We start from the raw sequence: 20,980 nt of genomic DNA on the forward strand, positions 1-20,980 counted from the left end.
GGCTCCCATAAGTCATGGATATAAATAACTGCCTCTGGATTGGGCCAGCAGAGCAGGATAATTCTAGACTGCTATCTGTCACTAACCTCTAGGGTGTGCTGGGGCCAACTTCTGATGCTGGAGTGGTTTGTCATTTCCTTCTCTAGATCATTTTATAGATGAGAAACTAAAGCAAACATGTTTGAGTGGCTTGCTCAGGGTTACACAGCTAGTAAGTGTCCGAGGCTGGATTTGAACTCCTGAACTTCTTGCTTCCAGATCTGGCACTCTATCCACTGGACCACCTAGCTAGCACAATCTCCACCAGCACCACTGCCTCCAGGGGTGTGCTGGGGCCAACACATTTTCAGCATAAGTATTTACACCGCAGAAATCAGGAAGCATTTCAGATCAGGACTTGATTTATTATTTTGTTGGTTGTCTAGATTGAAGTGATGAAAAATGTTAATAATGCAGATTAAATGTAAAAATGCTTCATGTGTTCATGAAGAGTTAGTTGCTAAATACTGACTGGCACATCCCTGATTATATGCCAGTGGGAATGAATTTATTGAGAAATGACTGTGGCTGAGGGGAGAGAAAGGAATTGAAAAGAGCAGAGGACTCTGGCACCTAAGGAGAGAAGAGAGATGAGGAGTTAGTGAGGAGTGGGGGGCTCTGAAGGCAAACATCTCCTTCTTCATAGTACTGGTTCCATTCCTACTATTGACTCCACTCTGAAGCTGTGGTGGTGGAATATCAGTAAGCAACTCTCAGAGTTGTAACGATCATATGGAAAGGGCTTCATCATTATTCTCACCTTCATCCTTGTCCTTCATCATCTTCTCATCCTTCATCTTCCTCCATCTTCATCCTCATCTCTCTCCCCCTCCAGACAGAAGACTCAGGCTTTAGTGTGAGGTCTGTCACTAGATATCCAAGTGATTTGGGATAAGTCACTTCTTGTGGATTTTTTTTTCCTCTTCTTTAAAATGAGGGAGTTTAATTGGGACTGTCTCTGGTGGGGCATAGTGGGAGAAGGACTGCTTCTGGCCTCAGAAGACCTAGGTTCAGATCTTGTCTGTGATGTTTAGTGAGACCTGGGGCAAATCCCTTCATTTTCCTGGGTCTGGATTTCCAATCAGTGATGTGAGCAGCTTGGACTAGATAGTCTCTGAGGTCTCTTACTCTTTATGGCCTCAGTTTCCTTATTTGCACAGTGAAGGGGGCTGAACTAAATAACCTCTAGAGTTCTTTCTGGTTCCAATATTCTCTGAATCATTACCATTCTTGCCTTTCTAAGGAGGTGGGGTGGCCATATTGAACTGACAGTTGGACTTAGTCTGTGGAAGGAAGAGGGAGCAAGGCTAGCCCTTTGCAAAAATGACACTGAATAAGACATTGAAATGTCACACTGGTTAAAGTGATGGACTTGGGAGTCAGGAAAATCTGAGTTGAAATATCGCCTCAAACATTTACCAGCTGTGTGACCCTGGTCACATCATTTAAGCTCTTTCTGCCTCAGTTTCTTTATCTGTAAAATGGTGACCCACCTCATAAGGTTATTGGGATCAAATGAGATAGTCTAGGTAAAGTACTTTGTGAACCTTAAATCACTATAGAAGTCCTATTTATTATTTTTATTATAATTGAACCTCTTAGTGACCCAAGATAACAATTTAAGACTGTGTGGAGGAATGGGCATTTGAAACAGGATGGGGAGGACACTGAAGGTATATGAAACTCTACTGGCCTAGACACAGAAGGGACAAGGTCCTGTCCATGTATGAGAGTGAATGAATAAGCTAGAGGGGCTGGTGTGTAACACAAGACACTCTCAGGAGGGGGAGTCGCGTGAGATCAGTCTGATTGAAATACAAAAATCTGGAGGGCAGGGACTGCCCTTCCTTTTTTTTTTTCAGTCTCCCCCTTCTAGCACCTAGCAGAATGCTAGCAAATAGGTACTGAATAGATATTTGTTGAATGAATAAGAGTGGAAAGGAACCAGTTGGTGGAGAACTTGAGTGCCATGGTAAATGGTTTGAAGTCGATTGGGTCAGCCATAACAAGCCACTGAAGGATTACTTTTTTGTTTCAGGAGGGAGGGAAGGGAGGAGAGAGTGGCATTATTAGATCTATGCTGCAGGCAAATTAATCTACTTTTAATCTGTAGCCAGGATGTGAAGGATGGATTAGGGGGTTGAGAGACAGTAGAGTGCGGAGAGATTTGTTAAGGAGGTTATTGTGACTAGCCTTGTAATGAGGACCCATCCTGGGCCGTGTGTGTGTGTGTGTGTGTGTGTGTGTGTGTGTGTGTGGCCACCTTGGCCGTGTGAGCAGAAAGGAGGAGAGAGGAATGAGAGATTTTTCATGGAGGTAGAATTTGCAGGACTTGCTGAATGACTGGATGAAATGGGAGGCAGAAGGTAGCACTGAGATATTGGGCCTAGGGTGACTGAATGAGTGCTGGTGCCCCATTGACCCAAATAAAGAAGCAAAGAGGCAGAGCCTCGTTATAGGAGGACAGATACTAAATTCTCATTTAAACCTATTGAATTTGAGGTACTGCTGAAACATCTAGTGGAGAAGTCCAGCTGACAATTGGAAATGTGGGCCTTGAGCTTGAGCCTGGATGCAGACATTTGAGACGCATCTGTACAATTCAGGGAGTTGGGTTGGAGAGAGTGTAGAAATAATTGTGATGACTAACGGAGAGAATTCGGAGAGAGTCAAGAACACTGGAGATCATCAACTTAAGGGATCAGATCAAGAAGGCCAAAGAATCGTGGCTTTAGAACCAGAAAGGATCATTTGTTCAGTCCTGTCTGACAAATTTTAAGGTTTTCTTGGCAAAGAGTGGCTTGCCATTTTTTTCTCCACCTCATTTTACAAATGAGTAAACTGAGACAAACAGAATTAAGTGACTCAGTCAGAGTCACACAGCCAGTAAGTGTCTTGAGATTGAATTGAAACTCGGGTCTTCCTGATTCCAGTCTTGACGTTCTACCCACTTTACCATTTGGTTTCTCAGAACATCCCTAGTGGTCATCTTGTTCAGTCCTTACATTTCTCAAATAAGGAGGAGCCAACAAGAGACAGAGAAGAAGCAATCTGAGAGGTAGAAGGAGAACAAAGGAGTACTGTGTCATTGATACTAGGGGGGAGATGGCATAAAGGAGGGCTTAGCCCTGTAAATCCCCTAAGGCCATGTTGGCACATCTGTGGCAAATGTGCTGGAGGGGGCCTGAACACATTTCTCACATTGACCACCCCTCTGCCCAGCAGCCCAATGGGAGCACTTCCTCCCTCCCCTGTCTGGGGTAAGGCAAGGGGCTCATATGTGGCATGAGGGTGCAGTTTGGGCATTCAATCTCTAAAAAGGTTCCCCATCACTGCCCTAAGGTTTTATGCAGTTACTGCCATTCTCATAGCTGTTAACAAAGATGCTTCATTTGGCTTATGAAAATAATGCAAATATTAGGCATTTATATGATCTACATACACATAGCTCACTATGGTGTGATACAGTCACCATGTGAAGATCTTTAAATATGCATCAGATTGATTTTATTGGCCTTACCAAACACAAAACATAAACACCAAATTCAATCTATGTATGTTCAGCCTTCATGGTTCATTGGTGGCTTTGTTATCCGCTCCCAATTTAAGAGCCTAAGCAATGTAACATAATTAACCTTCATTCTTCTGCTTTTGGTGAATTTTTACCCTAGATTTTTTATACCCTCATCTTCCCTCTCCCCTCTTAAACACCTTCCCAAGTCTCCTTTCACCACCATCCCCACCCCCATGCTCCTTATCTTTGCCTGCCCCATCAAAATGTTATTATCTGTGTCCCAACCCCTCAGGAAGGTGTTGATCCATGGTAATATGTTAACTATCCAGAGTATATATGGGTATTTTAATAGTGGTATTTTAGAGATAATTATTTAACTCAAATTATTTTCTCAAAACGCTTTTGCCTTTAGGAGGGAATTTTAGGCATTGTGCTAGGCCACTGAGAGAGACTTTTTGGTGAGGAGGACTTTTCAAAGTCTCATAAAGCAACAGTTGACTTACCCAACTCCTACAAACCTACTTGGGCCACAAAGAATTTTTACTTCTGTCCACTCCTTCCTATCTAGCCATCATCCCACATAGGTCCTTCTGATGACTCTACCCCAACCTAGGCTTTCAGAGTAATCTAATTATTCTGCTCTATTCTACTCTCCCTGTCCCTGTCCCTCCCCCTCTCTCTTCCCCTCTCTTATTCTCTCTCCCACTCTCTCTTTTCTCTTTCCTCTCTCTCTCTCCTACCCCCCTCTCCATCTCTCCTTCTCCCTCTCCCCATCTCTCCTTCCTTCTCTCTTTCCCTCCCTCCCTCTCTCTCCACTCTCTCTTTTTTTCTCTCTCTCTCCCCACTCTCTCTTTTTCTCTCTCTTGCTCCCTCCCTCCCTCTCTCTTTTTCTCTCTCTTCTCTCTCTCCTCTCTCTTTCTCTCCCTCTCTCTCTCTCCCTCTCTCCCTCCTTCCCCATCTCTCCCCCCCTCTCTTTCTCTCTCTCTCTCTCTCTCTCTCTCTCTCTCTCTCTCTCTCTCTCTCTCTCTCTCTCTCTCTCTCTCTCTCTCTCTCTCTCTGCTTCTATTTCACTCTCTTCTTCTCCCTGCCCTCTCTCTCAGGATTCTAAACCCTGCAAAGGGGTAATACTTTAAGCTGTTCTTAGGTAACACTTCAATAAGCACTACTTATAGAATATGGTTTCAAAGGAATGGATCTGAAGTTAAGGGCCTGGATCTGATGGGAGGAGTTTCAGCAGACGATGGAAGAGCTGTCTGAAAGCCAAGGAGGGAGGGAGCCTAAGAAAACTGTCCCTTCTGCTAATTTCCTCATCTCCTTACCCCTCCCATTATTCCCTAAGGATCCCCCCAATCCTTAGGGGGCTTGAATTCTAGCCCGAGAATGTGGGTCTAAGAAAGGAACAGCAAAGACTGTATTTCCACATCTGTAAAATGAGGGGCTTGGGCTAGATGACCTATAAAATCCTTTCCAGCTCAGATTGTCCATTGTTCTATTATGAGGAGGGCTGCCCAGATGTCCTCAAACAGTGATTGTAGAAGAGGATGGAGGTACCAAGCTATAAGGGAGACAGTGCTTTGCAGTTGGAAAGTACCCAAAATATTAGCAGTCAGAATCAAAGTGTTCCCTCCTCCTGTCTCTCACTGTCCATCTTGTCGGCTTTAATCTTAAACATGTCGATTTGAGTTCTGCCAGCCTTAGAAGGGTAGAGAGAACATCTGCCTGGGCAGGTTTTATTATTACTGCTTCTAATAAGCAGTGATGGCCTCCAACAGAAACCTGAAAGCTCAGTCATTGAAGGTCTTGCCCCAATCCAAGCAGCGGTATTTCACAGGAAGATTGAAACAGTTGATTCTCCCAAATGGGATGAGTCCCATTGGTGCTCATGGGGGATGAAGAAGACAGATGGCTCCCTACCTGACAAGTTCGTGATTTGGAGTTAAAACACCTCGGCAGGATTCTGATGTCCCTGAAGATCAATCAATTAATCAATCCATCACTTGATTCATCCATGAAGAAATGAATGAGTCTGCTAACTGATTCATTTGTTAATCAAAAAGTAGTAGAAAAATCACCAGATTTGGAATCAGAATATCCAGGTTTGGGTCTCTGTGGTGCCACTCACTAGTGTTTTGATTTGAGGCAAGCTACAACATCTCTGAGTCTCTGTTTCCTCATCTGTAATATGACTAAATAATTTGAATTAAGTAAATTCTAGGGTTAGGTCCAGCCAGGGGTGTGAAAGTAAACATTTAATAACTAGCTCTTCAAAACAAACAAACAAAAACCACGAGGCACTTCTAAATTTTTCTGTATTATTTACATTTTATCTGTTGCTTCTTGTCCAGAATATTAGCCAAAAAATAAATCCAGCCTGATTTATGGCATCTGCTGATTTATGAGACATTAAATACTCATACAGTAAATGCAACCACCCAAAGAGCCTGTATGAGTTGACTCTAGCACATTTCTTTCCCCAGCCCTAAGATTCTCAAAATATATAAGATTTTTCAGTCCTATATGAGGCATACAAAGAAGGTTAAGACCTAGACCTTTTTTTTTTTTTAATCCTTACCATCTATCTTAGAATCAATACTAAGTATTGGTTCCAAGGCAGAAGAGTGGTAATGGCCAAGCCATTGGGGGTAAGTGACTTGCCCAGGGTCACACAGTTGGGAAGTATCTGAGGTTGAATTTGAATCCAGCACCTCCTATTTTCAGGCATGTCACTCTTATCTCCTGAGCCATCAAGCTGCCCTAAGACCTAGTCTTTCTCAGGGAACCTACAAGTCTAATCAGGTAGAAAAGTCTCAGTTCCCAGTAAAGTGGGAAGTATATGATTCATTGCCAGATAAGACAGAACTGTAATTAGGAATTTGGTCATTTGGGGCAAGTGGAAGATCTGGGACCTGGGGACACAATCAGTGGAAGCCAGATCCTACCAGGATAGCCAATTGTTAAATTTTCATTGTGAACATTTACATAACTAGGAAATCAGCAAATGGTATAAAGCAGGGCTTGTTTTGTTTATTAGTTTTAAGAAAGTGATGGAGAAAATATTGAGAAGACTAAAGTTAAAAGTATGCTGCATGCTATTTTTTGGTAAAGATTCAGTTGTTAAACATTTATCCGCATACCCCTATCACAGCGTTCTGTGATGGAGGGACGCTGGCACTCTACCTGTGGGGAGATGGAGGGGATACCTAGACCCATAGCCATCATGAAGGTTGTGCTGGGGAGAACCTTTCTGTTGGGAATAGGGAAGAGTTGAGCTAGGAAGGAGTTGCTGTGGAGAGAGAGCTTACTATATATTCCTGATAACCAGACACTAAACTTCCATCCCATTTATACGTCCAAAAGTAGAAGTATCATCAATGACTTCCATATTTGGGGTCATGAGGTCTCCTACACTAGTTATGGCTCTTGGTACAGTGAGTTCTGTTGGCCAGAGGAAGAGGGCATTATGGGCAGAGTAATCAGAGAAATTTTCACAGAACAGGTAAGACTTGACCTTGAAGAGTAAACAAGATCAACTTTAAAGAGGAAGGCATACCAGGCAGGGGGAAATAGCACCAGCAAAGGCAAGGATGTTTTCAGTACACAATGACTACAATGTCTTGGCCAAGTGGACAGTCTAGGCAGGGGAGGAGGCAGCTGGAAAGCCAGATTGGAGTCAGATTGTAGAGGTCTTTAATACTTGTCAAAAGAGTTTGAGACAGAAAGGAGCCTCTGACAATTTATGGAGAAGGCCTTTAAAGGGCTTAGTTTCATTCCTTCAAGGCTTTGTCCCTTCCTTCAAACACTTCAACTGATCTTCCCTTTCTCTCTTTTGTTTTTTCCTACCCACTTCCATTTTCCTCTTAGGACTTTGACAGGTGATTTTTTCTCTATCTTGCTTGGAACCAGGTTTCCATGTCATTTATTGATCACCATTTCCCTTCCAGACCATACTGCCTCCTAACTCTATTATCTCCTCTACCCCATTCTAGCTCCCCTTTATCATTTAATTATTTATTTTATATATATTATATATATAAATAAAAAATATAAATGTCTTTCACCAGGAGAACATAATCTCCCTGAGGACAGGGACTACCTTTTTTATTGTATTTGTATGCTTAGGCACTTAGCATGGTTTCTGACACATAGCAATGGCACATAAGGCTTAATAAATATTATCTATCTATCTATCTATCTATCTATCTATCTATCTATCTATCTATCCATCTATCTTTCTATCTATCTATCCATCCATCCATTCATCCATCCATCCATCCATCCATCCATCTATCCATCCATCTATATCTATCTATCTATCTATCCATCCATCCATCCATCATCCATCCATCCATCCATCTCTCCATCCATCTATCTATCTATCTATCTATCTATCTATCTGTCTGTCTGTCTGTCTGTCTACCTAATCTATCTAAATAGATATTCTATCATCTATCTAAATAAATAAATATTTATCTACATAAATAAATATTTTATCTATGTAAACAAATATTCTATCTAAATAAACATTTTATCTATTTATCTGTATCCCTTTTTCCTTCCCCTTTTTTTGGTTTCAGTTTCTCTTTTTTAACCTCTCCTTCATTTCTTTTCTTTGTTATCTGTCTCAGGTCCTTTTCCTCTAATTCTTACATCATTTCACATATTGTAAGTTTGATTCAAAATGATTCCATGGAGGTGGAACTGAATGGATCTTGTTTGCATAAAGAGGAGGTTGAACTAGATCAAAGATTCTTAACATTTTTGTGTTATGGACCCCTTTAGCAGTCTGATACAAATCTAAGAGCCCCTTCTCAGAATTATCTTAAAGTTCATAAAATAAAGTACATGGAATTGCAAAAGAAACAAATTATGTTGAAATATACCTGTCAATATTTTTTTAAGTTCATGAACCCCAGGTTAAGAACCACTGGATTATATGAGGTCCAAGTTCTCTTCCAACTCTAAAATTTTGATTCTTCAAACCTTGGTGGGCTTTCTGTGATACAGGAAAATCTCATTAATTTGAACCTTGTGCATTTAGAATTCATAATAGAGTGAAATCTTGATTAGCTGGAGTTCTCTGGGAATGGAACCTCTGGGTAATTGAATTTTCTGGTAAACTCAAGGTTAAATAGAAATTCTTTTGGTTTCAACCATTGTTGACAATCTTTAAAAATGTCATGATCTACTTTCCTAGGAAGTAGAGAGTTGGTAAGAATAGAATGGAATCATGGCTGATTAAGGATCTTGCAGGGCCTCAGGACATTTTTCTGAATGTCAGTGATCACTGTCCAGGCCTGGAGATGAAAGCTGGACTGAATATGAACCAAGTCTAGAACATGCCCTAGAAGTTCTCTGTCCCAATTATGACCCTTCCCTCCTTGCTTGCTTTCTTCCTTCCTTCTTTGCTTGCTTCCTTGCTTCCTTGCTTGCTTGCTTGCTTCCTTCCTTCTAGGGCTTTAGTCTGTTGAATTAATTGAGTAAGGAGGTCTCCTAATAATTAAGAAAGGGACTGAACTGAGGTGCTTCTTTATAGCATCTTGGAAGGGTTTACTCAACAAATTAATAGGGTCAGAAAGCTCGCTTCAGGGAGGGTTTGCTTACTCAACAATAGGGAAATTGTTTTCAAGGACCTTTGCAACCACTTTATTTGCATGCCAACAATAAATCATAATTGGTTATCTATTCATCAAAGCAGAACCTTATAACCTTGATTCTTCACCTGAAATCAATGCTCTGCTTTTAGAAGATAGTTTCTAACTCTGATTATATTGAGCTGTTTGCTAGGTGCTCTATATGGGTCCTAATAGTCTTTTTCCTCTCCTTGTCTCCCCAGGTGCCCCTTTTCAAAGGTCTCAGCATCCTCACGCTACCTCCTGCCGCCATTTCCACTTGGGTCCCCCCCAGCCACAGCAGCTCACTACGGACTTCCCCATCGCGCATCCTGTGCAGTCCCAGCCGGGCCTCAGTCCCCACATGGCCCCGGCCCACCAGCACAGCGGCACCCTCCACCAGCCCCTGACCCCGCTGCCCACCCTCCCGTTCCAGGACGTCACAGGTCCCTCCTTCCTACCTCAGGCCCTGCACCAGCAATACCTCCTCCAGCAGCAGCTCCTTGAGGCCCAACACCGCAGGCTGGTCTCACACCCTAGGTGAGTGACTGCAATTAGGGCCAGGCCAGGGGGGCTCTGGGGAATGGAGAGATCCTTCTCCATTCAGGTCTCGAAGGCATCCTCACCTGGGAGGCCATTCATTCCTTAGGAACTTCCAGGGCATGAGTGAGAAGTTTGGCCTTAGACTTGTTGGCCATCAGCAACCACCACCACTGCCAGAGCAACCACACTGTGCCAAGCCCTGTGGTTTATGGGGAGAGATTTTGTCTCAGTAAATGGAATGACTTCTTAATGGCTAACTAGAGTTGCCAGATAAGGCAAGGCTCTGATTCATAAGGAAATCTCTGTCACAGGACAGAGAATGATGGGAATCAGAGAAAACTTCCTGGAGGAGCTGGTACTTTGAAGGATAAATAGGATGTGGATTGGTGAAGCAACATAATAACCATGGAGGTGGGAATATATGGGGCATACTAGCAAGAAAATGATGGGGGAAATGGACCTGACCAGATTAGAGGATCGGTATTGAGGAGAAACAGGAGATAAAGAGGCTGCAGGCTGCTGTGAAAAGCATGCTGAATTTGAAGCCAAAGAATCTGTGTTCAGTTCTCAGCCCTGCCTGCTATTCTATAACCTTGGACAAGTCACTTACCTTCTGTGGGCTTCAGTTCCTCATCAGTAATCATCCAACAAGCATTTATTAAACGACTACGTGCCAGGCATCTGAGGGGACTGGAAGAGATGCCTTCTAAAGTCCCTTCTTGCTCTAAATCTTTTTTTTTTCTTTAATTTGGTGCCTTTGGTTTTCACATCACATTCATTTCTGAATGCAAATATCCCTCCCTATTCCCCAACCCAGCCAACCTCCCCTTGTAACAAGAATTAAAAAGGAAATGGAAGGAGGGCAGCTAGGTGGCTCAGTGGACTGGGAGCCAAGCCTTGAGATAGGAAGTCCTGGTTCAAATCTGGTTTCGGACACTTCCTAGCTGTGGGACCCTGAACAAGTCACTTAACCTTCATTGTCTAGCCCTTACCACTCTTCTGCCTTAGAACCAGTATATGGTATTGATTCTAAGACGAGAGGTAAGGGAGAAAGAAAGGAAAGAAAGAAAGAAGGAAGGAAAGAGAGAGAGAGAGAGAGAGAGAGAGAGAGAGAGAGAGAGAGAGAGAGAGAGAGAGAGAGAGAGAGAGAGAGAGAGAGAGAGAGGAAGGAAATAGTGGAAAAAAACTGTGTAGTACAACTAAACAATTGAGGGTATCTGATCAGCACTAAATTTGTGATCCTTAATTGGAGAGAGGAAGGGACGAGATTCCACCTATGAGAAATCCAAGTACTAAGCCTGGATTAGCTGGGGATCTTTGAGGTAACTGGAAAACTTAGAATGACAAGAATTGGGTAGAATTCCTCTGGTAAGGCTTCCTGGAAGTTGTGGGGTCTTGGAAGGGACGGCCAGGAACCTGGCCCTGCACTAGGAGCTCTGATGTTGGGTCCTTGTATCCCTGGAGAGAATAGTAGGGGTGGGTCGCAGTATGTGCAGCTCTGCCCTAAATCAAGTGCGTCTATGCCACAGGCGGACTCAGGAACGTGTGTCCGTTCACCCTCACCGGCTGCATCCAGGCTTTGACTTCAGCCATCAACTACAGACGCCTCAGCCCAGGTATTTGGCTGAGGGCACCGACTGGTGAGTCTCCTGGGCATCCTGTGTCTACCTCCCTTCACTGTCCTGGGAGCACAGATGGGGTATGGGCAGCTGGGAATAAGAGAGTAAGTGGGGGAGGTGGGAGACATTTCTTGCCTGTACTGATTCTTTTTCTCATCAATTTAAGCAGGACTTAAGGGCTACTTTCTTATCTAAGTGTCTACTCTAAGTTCTTCTTCTGCCCCTGTGTGACTTCCCAAAGGGTAGATAGTAAGAGGAGAACAGCTTATTGATTTGTCCATTCTATGTCTGGGTCTATGCTAGGGATTGTGGGTGATACTAGCAAAGGAGACCTGGACCCACCTAGTTGCTACAGAGCTTACAGTCTAGTAGTAGTAGTAGTAGGGGTGGGGGAATCTATAAATAACAAAAAAAAACCACAGTATAAAAGAAGTCATAAAGTTCTATGTGGTTACTGGCCAAAGGATAGAACCAACAGCCCTGATATAATATGCAAGCTGTGTGACCCTAGGCAAGTCATTTAATGTCTCAATTTCTTCTGTCAAATTGAGATGATTATCCAACTCCATATAGTTGTTGTTAGAGAAAACATTTTGCAAACTCTAAGGCACTATGGAAATCTGAATTATCATTATTTGCAAAAATGGTGATAATAATTCTCATGGAATTGTGGAAGACATGCTCAACTTGGAGTCCTCCTTTGATTCTCATTCCATTGAGATATATGCTATCCTTTCTGTGTCTTGGTAGCAAGTTACCAACTGCCCAAGTTGATTCTCCTTCCTTTCTCAAAGAGTTTAATATCTTGCTCTCAGTCTTCTTTTCCACACCAACCTCTGACCTTATTTAATGATGGTCTTTCAAACATCCTCATCCCTCAATTCACTAATGCTCTCAACTCTCCTGACATTTTCCTTTAATCCACTTCATAGATATGTACAAGAAGAATTGCACCCTTGATCTTTCCATCACCCATGAGGGTTCCCTTTCTAGGACTGAGCATTCTAGAATTCCTTTATCTTACTATAGTCTTCTGTTATTCCATTTTTCTCTAGGCTTTACTTCTCCCACATCTATCCTTCATCCACACTGTGACCTCCAGCTCTTTTCATCCATCAACATTTTCCCAGGCCATCACATCTGGCATTACTTTTCTCTCTTCCCAATATTGACTCATCAACCTGTTCAGCTTTATTCTACTCTTCTCTAATTTCTTGCATTTTCTCCCAATCATTGCTTATATCTTGCCAACTTTAGCTCCAGATTACCTTTCCCTGGTTTTACTTGCAGTTTTGATCCATCCTTCTTCCATATTCCATCCTCTTCTGGCAGATTGAGTCCACAGTTATTCCCATCTCTCATTCCCTAATCTTTAATCTCTGTTTATCTACTCCCCTATTTTCTGCTCTATGCAAATAAAAGTAGATCTCATCCATCCTCAAAAAAACCTTAAGTTGATCCTATATCTCGTCTCTAACAAAGAAATCTCCAAAAAGAAAAATTCTTACTTTCCCAATGTCTTACTATCTTGCCTCTTTTTAAAATTTTCACTAATTTTTTTAAAATCTCTCCTCTTATTCACTTCTCACCCTTGTAATTTGATCTCCAGTCTTTGCAACAATACTCAAACCAGCACTACCACTCCTAGAAAAGACATGCCAATCAGTTGTCCTATGGCTACTTTCATCATTTCGGTGACTTCTCAAGCCAAACTGATCTTCCTGGACCACCACTCCCTTTTATGTTAATTTCCCTTATGAGAATGCAAATTCCCTTAATTCAGAGACTATATTTATTTTTGTATTTGCATTCCCTTCATTTTACACAGGGTCCAGTAAATAGTAAGTGCTTAATAAACACTTTTCATTCATTCATTCACTCACACCACTCATAAAACAACTAAAGCTACTCACTTCAAAGTTACCAATGGTTTTTCTTTTTAAAAAAATATTTTTACCTTTTGGTTTTATATAAACTTAATCTCTTAATATATTCCTCTCCCCTTATCTACCCAATGAGCAATCTTTTATAATAAATAAAAAACTGAAAGGGAAAAAAAATCCCAACACATCAACAGAATCTGACAGTGCATGTATGATCTTTTCCACACCCATAGCTGCCAGACTCTTGAAAGAAGCGAGGAACATTTTCTCATCTCTCCTTTTGGGTCAAGCTTGGACATTATAATTGCATGGTATTCAGCTTCCTTTTTTTTTTTTTTGGTTCCTGTAATTCCTATTCCATTTTGTAGTCTCAATGATCTTTTTCTCTCATTTTAGCCTTTACTTTCCATCTTAGAATCAATACTAATAAGTATCAGTTCTAAGGCAGAAGAGTGGTAAGGACTAGGCAATGGGAGTTATGTGACTTGCCCAGACCACATAGCTAAGAACTATCTGAGATCAGATTTGAACCCAGGACCTCCTGTTTATAGGCTTGGCTCTCAATCCACTAAGCCACCTAGCTGCCCACCTCCATATCTCTTAAAAATTTTGTTTAATTAAAAAAAATCTTACTTTCTGTTTTAGAATCAATATTGTATATTGGTTCCAAGGCAGAAGAGTGGTAAGGGCTAGGCTATGGGGTTAAATGACTTACCCAGGGTCACATAGCTAGGAAGTATCTGAGTTCAGATTTGAATCCTAGACCTCCTCCCTCAGTGATCTTTTAATTGCTGGTTCTTATGGTCTTGCTTATCTGTATCTTTCAGCATTCGATACTGTTGATCACCCATCCTTAATACTCTTCTCTCCTTTCCTTTCATGACTTTCATGATCTTTCTTGCTTTTTTTCTTACCTTCCCAATTTCTTCTCAGCCTCCACCCTCTGTTGCCCAATCCCTAACTATGGGTGGACTCCAAGCCTCCATCCTGAGCCTCTCCTTTTCTCTCTCTACACTCTGTCTCAGTCATCTGATGAACTTTCAAAGTGTTCAGTTATCATTTCTAGGCAAGAAACTCCCAGATCTACATTTTGAGCACTAGAGACTCACATCACCAACAGCTTTTTGGAAGTTTCCAAATATACATTTTCTAGATCTCAAATTCAGTATGTCCAAAATGGTACTTATTTTCTATTCTCCTGAACCTGTTCCTCTTCCTAATTTCTTGGATTCTTTAAAGGGCAGCAACATCTTCTTGGTCTGGTCTCCCTCAATGCTTCATGCTTCCTCATTTCCCATGTCCAAATCAATTGCCAAGCCTTATAACTTCTACTTCCACAGCATCTCTTGTATCCATCCCCTTCTCTTCCCTCACAGCGCTATCAGGAAACTTCACAATCTCAGCATCTCTTGACTGGATTATGCCAATAGCTTCATAATTCATCTTCCATCTCTCCTCACTCCCTTCTATCCTCCATAAACTGCCAAAGCAAAAATATCCCATAAGCTTAAATCTGAGCAACTCCATCTTCTCTAAGCATTCCAGTGACTTCCTATTGTCTTTAAGGTAAACTATAGATCACTCTGTCATTCAAAGCCCTTCTCAATCTGACTCCAACCAGCCTTTAAAGTCTTCTTCAACTTTACTCCTCCTCATGCATTCTATGTTCTAAATCAAATTATCCCAGTTGCCTTTCCTTATACATGATGATCAATTTACTAACCCTATGCTTTTGCATGGGCTGAATCTCTTGCCTGGAATGCACTACCTCTTCTTCATTGCCTCTTAGAATTCCTAGATTTCTTTAACATTTGGTTCAGATGCCTCCTCTTACACAAAGCCTTCCTTGATCTCTCTTGCTGCTTACCTCTTTCTTCTGTCTGATCCTTTACTTTGTATAGGGTTTGTATTTACTGACATGCAGGGATGGGATGGAGTCAGCTCTGGCTTGAGAACCGATTGTGACTTTATCAGTGTGAACATTTGCACCTCAGACATCAGCAGAGTTTACAGTTGATTTTTTCTTTTGATTGTCTATTTTTAAGTGATGGAGGAAATACTAATATAGTTTAAAATAAAAGTGTATGAATAGAGGGATTTTTTGAGCGCCTATTTGAATTGACTAGCATGCCCTTGTTCATATGAATTCATGTTGTTTTCTCCAAAAGAATGTAAGTTCCTTGAGGGCAGGGACCGTGTCATTTTTGTCTTGGATTCCTAGTGCCCAGTACATTGCCTGGCAAGAAAACACTTAATAAAAACTTTCTGATTCTTGTATTTATTACATCAGAAACATCTTGAGTTAGAATTTCACCTGATACCAAATAATATCTAGTATAGTACATGGCACATAGTGGATACTCAATTAGTATTTGTTGAATTGAATCTGTGGAAATTTGGACAAGTTACTCAATCTCCCAGCTTCAGTTTCCTCATCTGCAAAATGGAAATAATAATATCTGTGGCACCTACCTTCAAAGGGATGTCTTGAGGCTCAGCTGGGATAGCGCATACCAAACAGGGGCAGCTAAGCGTCTTAGTGGATAGAGCACAAGACCTGGAAACCTGGACATGGGAGATGCTGGGTTCAGATGTGACCTCAGACACTTCTTAGCTGTGTGACCTGGGCAAATCATTTAAACCCAACTGCCAAGCCTTCAATGCTCTTCTGCTTTGGAACGAATATTCAATATTAATTCTAAGACAGAAGGTGAGGTTTTAAAAAAAATAATGTATGCAAAGCACTATGCTAACCTTCAAAGGCTCTGTAAATGCCAGCTACCTGCTCAACAGGGTTGTTGTGAGGAAAGGATGAAGGTCTATATAAATGCGGCACTTTTTGTTGTTATTATTATTATTATCAGCTATTGGATCTCCAAGAAAAGAGGTCACTGTGGGCTGGGCTGGCCAGAGAATAGCCAGTGGAAGAACTAATACTTCAAATGGGCCTCAAAGCATGGGTGGGATTTAAATAAACTCCCATTCTGGGTGACGGCAAAGACTTGGAGACAAGAATTCATGAGACAGTTTCTGGAGATAGTGAGACCCATCTGGGTAGAGCAAACAATTGCCTAGTGTGAAATGAGGCTGGATAGGAAGACTGAGGCTGGACCCCAAGGTCCTTGAATGCCACACTTTTTTTGATTTTATGTCTGATATGAATATAATTTTGTATGATATGAGTAGCTGCTAAAGTTTCCTGTAGCTTAGTTTATTCAATAACCCTATCATTTCATGGCTTTGGGAATCTGTTCCCACCTCATTTATTTGGTCTAACTTTTAAGGGGAGTCAGTCTAATTTGGAGATGTCTGAATGAACAAATGTTTAACCAAGACAACATTTAGGTCATCATGTACGTCAGGGAAGATATATTTTAATAATGTTATTATATTATATATGTAATATTAGACATATGTCATCTTATACTTTGACAATAGGGAACAGGAAAAATTCTAAAGACTGGCATATAAGTGGAATATTCACATGTATGGAGGAGCATGGCACAGAACAAAACAAGCTGACCACAGATTCTAAAGATTTGCCTTTAAGTCTTGCTTCTTCTGCCAACCTGGTTGTAAGCTTGAGCCAGAGTTGCTCAGGCAACTCAAAAAGCATAGAAATTGCTGGGAACTGTGTATCTATAATAGTAGGGGAAATTACTCACTAGTAGTTCCCTATACATTTGAAATCCTGGGTCTAGACCAAAAAGAAAATGGAATATTAAAAACAGTTGACTCTTTTAAAGTAGTTTAGACATGGCTCTTAGTATCGTACTTGTATTTATTGGCCAAGACAATCCTTTTTTTATGTAGATAAAGAAAAGGTCAACTTCATTCCACCATTTTCCTAGTTAATGTTCAAATCAAGGAGGTTTTACTACAGATCAAGTCCTTTCCCTCCGAAACATAACTATGAAATGATACTGTTAAACTATTTTTGTTGTTCAGCCATTTTCAGTCATGACTGACCCTTCCTGACCCCTTTTGGAGTTTTCTTGGCAGAGATCTTGGAGTGTTTTGTCATTTCCTTCTCCAGGTCATTTTTATAAGATGAAGAAACTGAGGCAAACTGGGGTTAAGTGATTTGTCTTGGATTACATAGCAAATAGGTGTCTAAGGCTGGATTTGAACTCACGAAGATGTTTTCCTGACCCTAGCATTCTATTCACTGTACCATTACTGCCCCTGTGTTCAACTGTAGCTCAGTGTTATTCTTGCCCCCCAGGGTATACTAAGGGCATGGAAAATCTTGATTTGAATCCATGATCTTCCATTTAGTACCTATGTGAATCTTGCAGAAATCTCTTAACCTCTTGGGCCTGTTTCTTCTTCTGTAAAATAACAGTTTTAAACTAGAAATGTTTATGGTTCTTCCAACTCTGAAGTCCTGTGCACAGAGGCCTGACCAGTCCTCCCAGCCCAGATCTGGAGGGAGACCTCCTAGTTCTGTATTTTTTTCCTGTGTTTGCTCCCAAGTGTTTGGTTTCTTTTGCCAGTGCTGGTTCCAATTTTTAGTTAGCTTCAGAAGTTTCCAGAATAAGAGAGCAGCTATCCCTCCTCCTGAGTAATTATCTCTGCTCCAGCAAGTCCTAGCACAGTAGTGATGAGGGGGGTTTTGTAATTATGATAAAGCTAACGACATTGCACGGCCCTCTTCTTTCTTCAGAGAGACTTCTTCTGCCAGGAGACTGGGTATCTGCTAATTGGATTAGAGGAGATGCTGCTGGAGGGGCCCATCTCCCCATTCCACAAGGAACCCCTGGGACTAAAGGAGGCAGAAGGAAGGGGAGGGATGTGTCAGGAGGTTTGGATTATTTCTCAGTAGGCACCTGAGGTGTGTGGCCTTCAGGAACCAGACAGAGAGCTCAGAATCTCGCATGTTACCAGCCCCAAGTGATGGCAGCCAAAGCCACCGAGTTAGCCCCTGAGGCTTGTTAGTTTTTCTTTTTTCTTTAGGAAAAGTTCCTGTTAGTCCTTCAACATGGACTAGCTATGTGACCCTGGGCAAGTCATTTAACCCTGTTGGCCTCAATTTCCTCATCTGTAAAATGAACTGGAGAACCATATGGTGAAACACTCAAGTATCTCTGCTAGGAAAAACCCAAGAGGAGTCAGGAAGAGTCAGACACGACTGAAAATGACTGACAACATATTAGTTCTAGAACATCTCAGATATCCCAGGGTTTAGCTGGGGTTAGAGAGGTGAGTGCCGGTAACAAAAAGGGTTTCCATATGGGTTCCACTCTTTCCTTCTCAAGCAAATTCTTTACCCCTTTGTTAATATCTAGGCTCAGAAAGATTGAGAGGCAGGCTGATTCAGGGGAAAGTGAACTGATTTTGCAATCAGAGGTTCTAGGCCCAAATCCCACCTCTGATGCAGGTCACTTCCAAGGTGACAGGGTTGAACTAGGTGGCCTCTGGAGTTCCTTCCCCATCTAGATTTATTATTCTAGCCCTGACCCCAAACTAAGCATCAAGGAATAGTAGAAAGAGCCAGGGGCTCTGGTATAGAGTCCCAGCTTTGTTTCTTCACTTCCTTTGTGACCTAGACAAGTCACTTTACCTCTGGGCCTCAGTTTTTCTGCATGTAAATTAAAAGGGTTGGTTGAAATGATCTTGAAGGTCCCTTTCCAAGTATATGTCAGAGAATTTTAAGGGTTGAGCTGAATTCTGAATTGATTGATTCATAATGAGTTAGACACTCAGCACTCTTGGGGGCACATCCACTCATGAAGGTGACCCTGGGGGTGATAGTCACTTTCCCACAGCCTGTCTCTTGGAGACAGAATCATGGGCTGGGGTGATCATGAGGCTGACCCAAGGGAGCCATTCAGAGGTCATTATAGCTGTTAGTGAGCCAACGGTGCCTGCTCCAAGTGTCAGGGACGGGCCCTAGCACCTAATTATAGGCTAACTGATTTGTGATATTTAAATGAACAAGATCTGATGGAGTGCAATAGAATCCATGCAGTAATGAGCTGCATTATAGCCATGTTCTTCTGTAGTGATAAGAATAATGACAAAGTAAGCTCTAACAGATGAGGTTGACTCTGGGGGAAAAAAAAAAGACTATAAAGCATGGGAAGTTCCAGGCATCCAGGACCTGCAAGCTCTTCTCTATTGGACCCTTTCTTCAGAAAAGGTTCTCCTATGCAGTCATCTATGCCTCACTGGATAGAGCTTAGAAGGCTGGGATATATCAGGAAAACTTGGGTTTGAGTTCTCCCTCAGACAATATGTGTGGCTCTGTGTGATTTTGAGCAGGTCATTTAATTTCTCTGGACCTCAGTTTTCTCGTCCTAAAATGAAGAGGTTGAACTTACTGACCTTTAATATCCCTTACTAGATCTTTAAATTTATAATCCTATCCCACCATTTTCCATTTTCCTCTGGTGAGAAAACTATGGGTGCGTGTGCGTGTGTGTGTGTGTGTGTGTGTGTGTGTGTGTGTGTATGTGTGTGTGTGTGTGTGTGTTTGGGGGAAGGTGTGTATAACAAGGTCATGGCAATCAAGGATTCGCCCAAAGGATAGAGGCACCATGGGACAGTTAAAAGAGTGTTTGGAGTCAGAGGACCTGAATTCAAATTCCAGTTCTTCCATTGATCACTTGGGTGACTGAGCAAGTTACTATTTTGTGGGTCTCAGGTTCCTCATCTCTAAAATGAGGAGGATTAGACCAGATGATTTCTTAAGCTCCCTTCCAGATATAAATCTAGGATCCTGTAATTTGGGTAGGAAATGGGAAATTCTGAATTTAGAGGGTTATAGAGTATTTTGGAGCTAGTTAGGGAATGCAATGAATACAGTGTCAGGTCTGAAGTCAGGAACATCTAAGTTTAAATCTGATTTCATACACATTCTGGCTGTGTGACTCTGGACAAGTCAATTAACCTTGTTTGCCTCAGTTTCCTCATCTGTCAAATGAGCTGGAAAAGGAAATGGTAAACCACTCTAGGATCTTTGCCAAGAAAACCTCAGATATGGTCACAAAGAGTCAGACATGACTGATAAAACTAAATGATAACAGAGGTTCTTGGAATGCTTCAGAAACAAAGAAACAATGGAAATGAGCACCTGGTTGGCAAGAATATTTCATGAAAAATGAAACTACCATCTTTCAGCTGGAAGGGCTTTCTCCTCTGCCTTGTCCTGGATTCACATCATTGTCTCAAACTCTCTGACCTTCTGGGTCTAGTTTCTTTCATTTGGGTAGAAGCTCCTTGAGAACAGGGACTTCTACTTTTGATTTTGTATCTCTAGTGACTAACCCAGTGACTAATTGATAATAGAATCATCAGTTCTGTTTCTTCATCTTATCAATGACAAAATAGAGACCCAGGGAGGTTAAGTGAATTGCCTGAGATCATATAAGTAGAAGAGCTAGATTTGATCTCACATTCCCCAACTCCCAAATCCAGTATGCTTTCCACTACACTGTGCCAGAGAAATAATCCCTGAACCTTGGGATAGACAAATCTTCTACAACTGTCATCTGGGATGGGGCCAAGTGGGGAATGAGAATGAAAAGAGAGCCTACTTAAGTGTCTTTGGATAAGATCATGCCTTTATTTCTTTCCAAAATAAGTCTTGGTGGTAGAGATAGGACTGGGAGAATGTCCCAATCATTGATTGAAATGATGATCTAACGATTGATAAGTTCATCATGCCCTGAAATGTGACTGATTAGAAGTCAGTGGAGAGAAGAGTGACTGTGGAATTTGATCTCTAGTCCGGATGCAAACTTGTTTGACTTGAGTTTCTATTAGATTTGT

The 20,980-nt window shown here is 41.7% G+C and overlaps 1 protein-coding gene across 2 annotated transcripts in view; it reads left to right on the forward strand.

Annotated features, from left to right (window-relative positions):
* The window catches only part of ARK2C (arkadia (RNF111) C-terminal like ring finger ubiquitin ligase 2C), a 177,269-nt gene that overhangs the window by 136,102 nt on the left and 20,187 nt on the right, over nucleotides 1–20,980 (forward strand). Inside the window, exons 2-3 of one of the 2 annotated variants that reach the window (XM_056824390.1) lie at nucleotides 9,387–9,702; nucleotides 11,235–11,345. In XM_056824390.1, coding sequence (XP_056680368.1) covers nucleotides 9,387–9,702; nucleotides 11,235–11,345 — 427 coding nt within the window. The remainder of the gene's footprint in view (nucleotides 1–9,386; nucleotides 9,703–11,234; nucleotides 11,346–20,980) is intronic. The other variant, XM_056824391.1, reaches the window with a different exon arrangement.

Source organism: Monodelphis domestica, chromosome 3 (assembly GCF_027887165.1).
Source record: "Monodelphis domestica isolate mMonDom1 chromosome 3, mMonDom1.pri, whole genome shotgun sequence".
In the NCBI taxonomy this organism is placed as follows: domain Eukaryota; kingdom Metazoa; phylum Chordata; class Mammalia; order Didelphimorphia; family Didelphidae; genus Monodelphis; species Monodelphis domestica.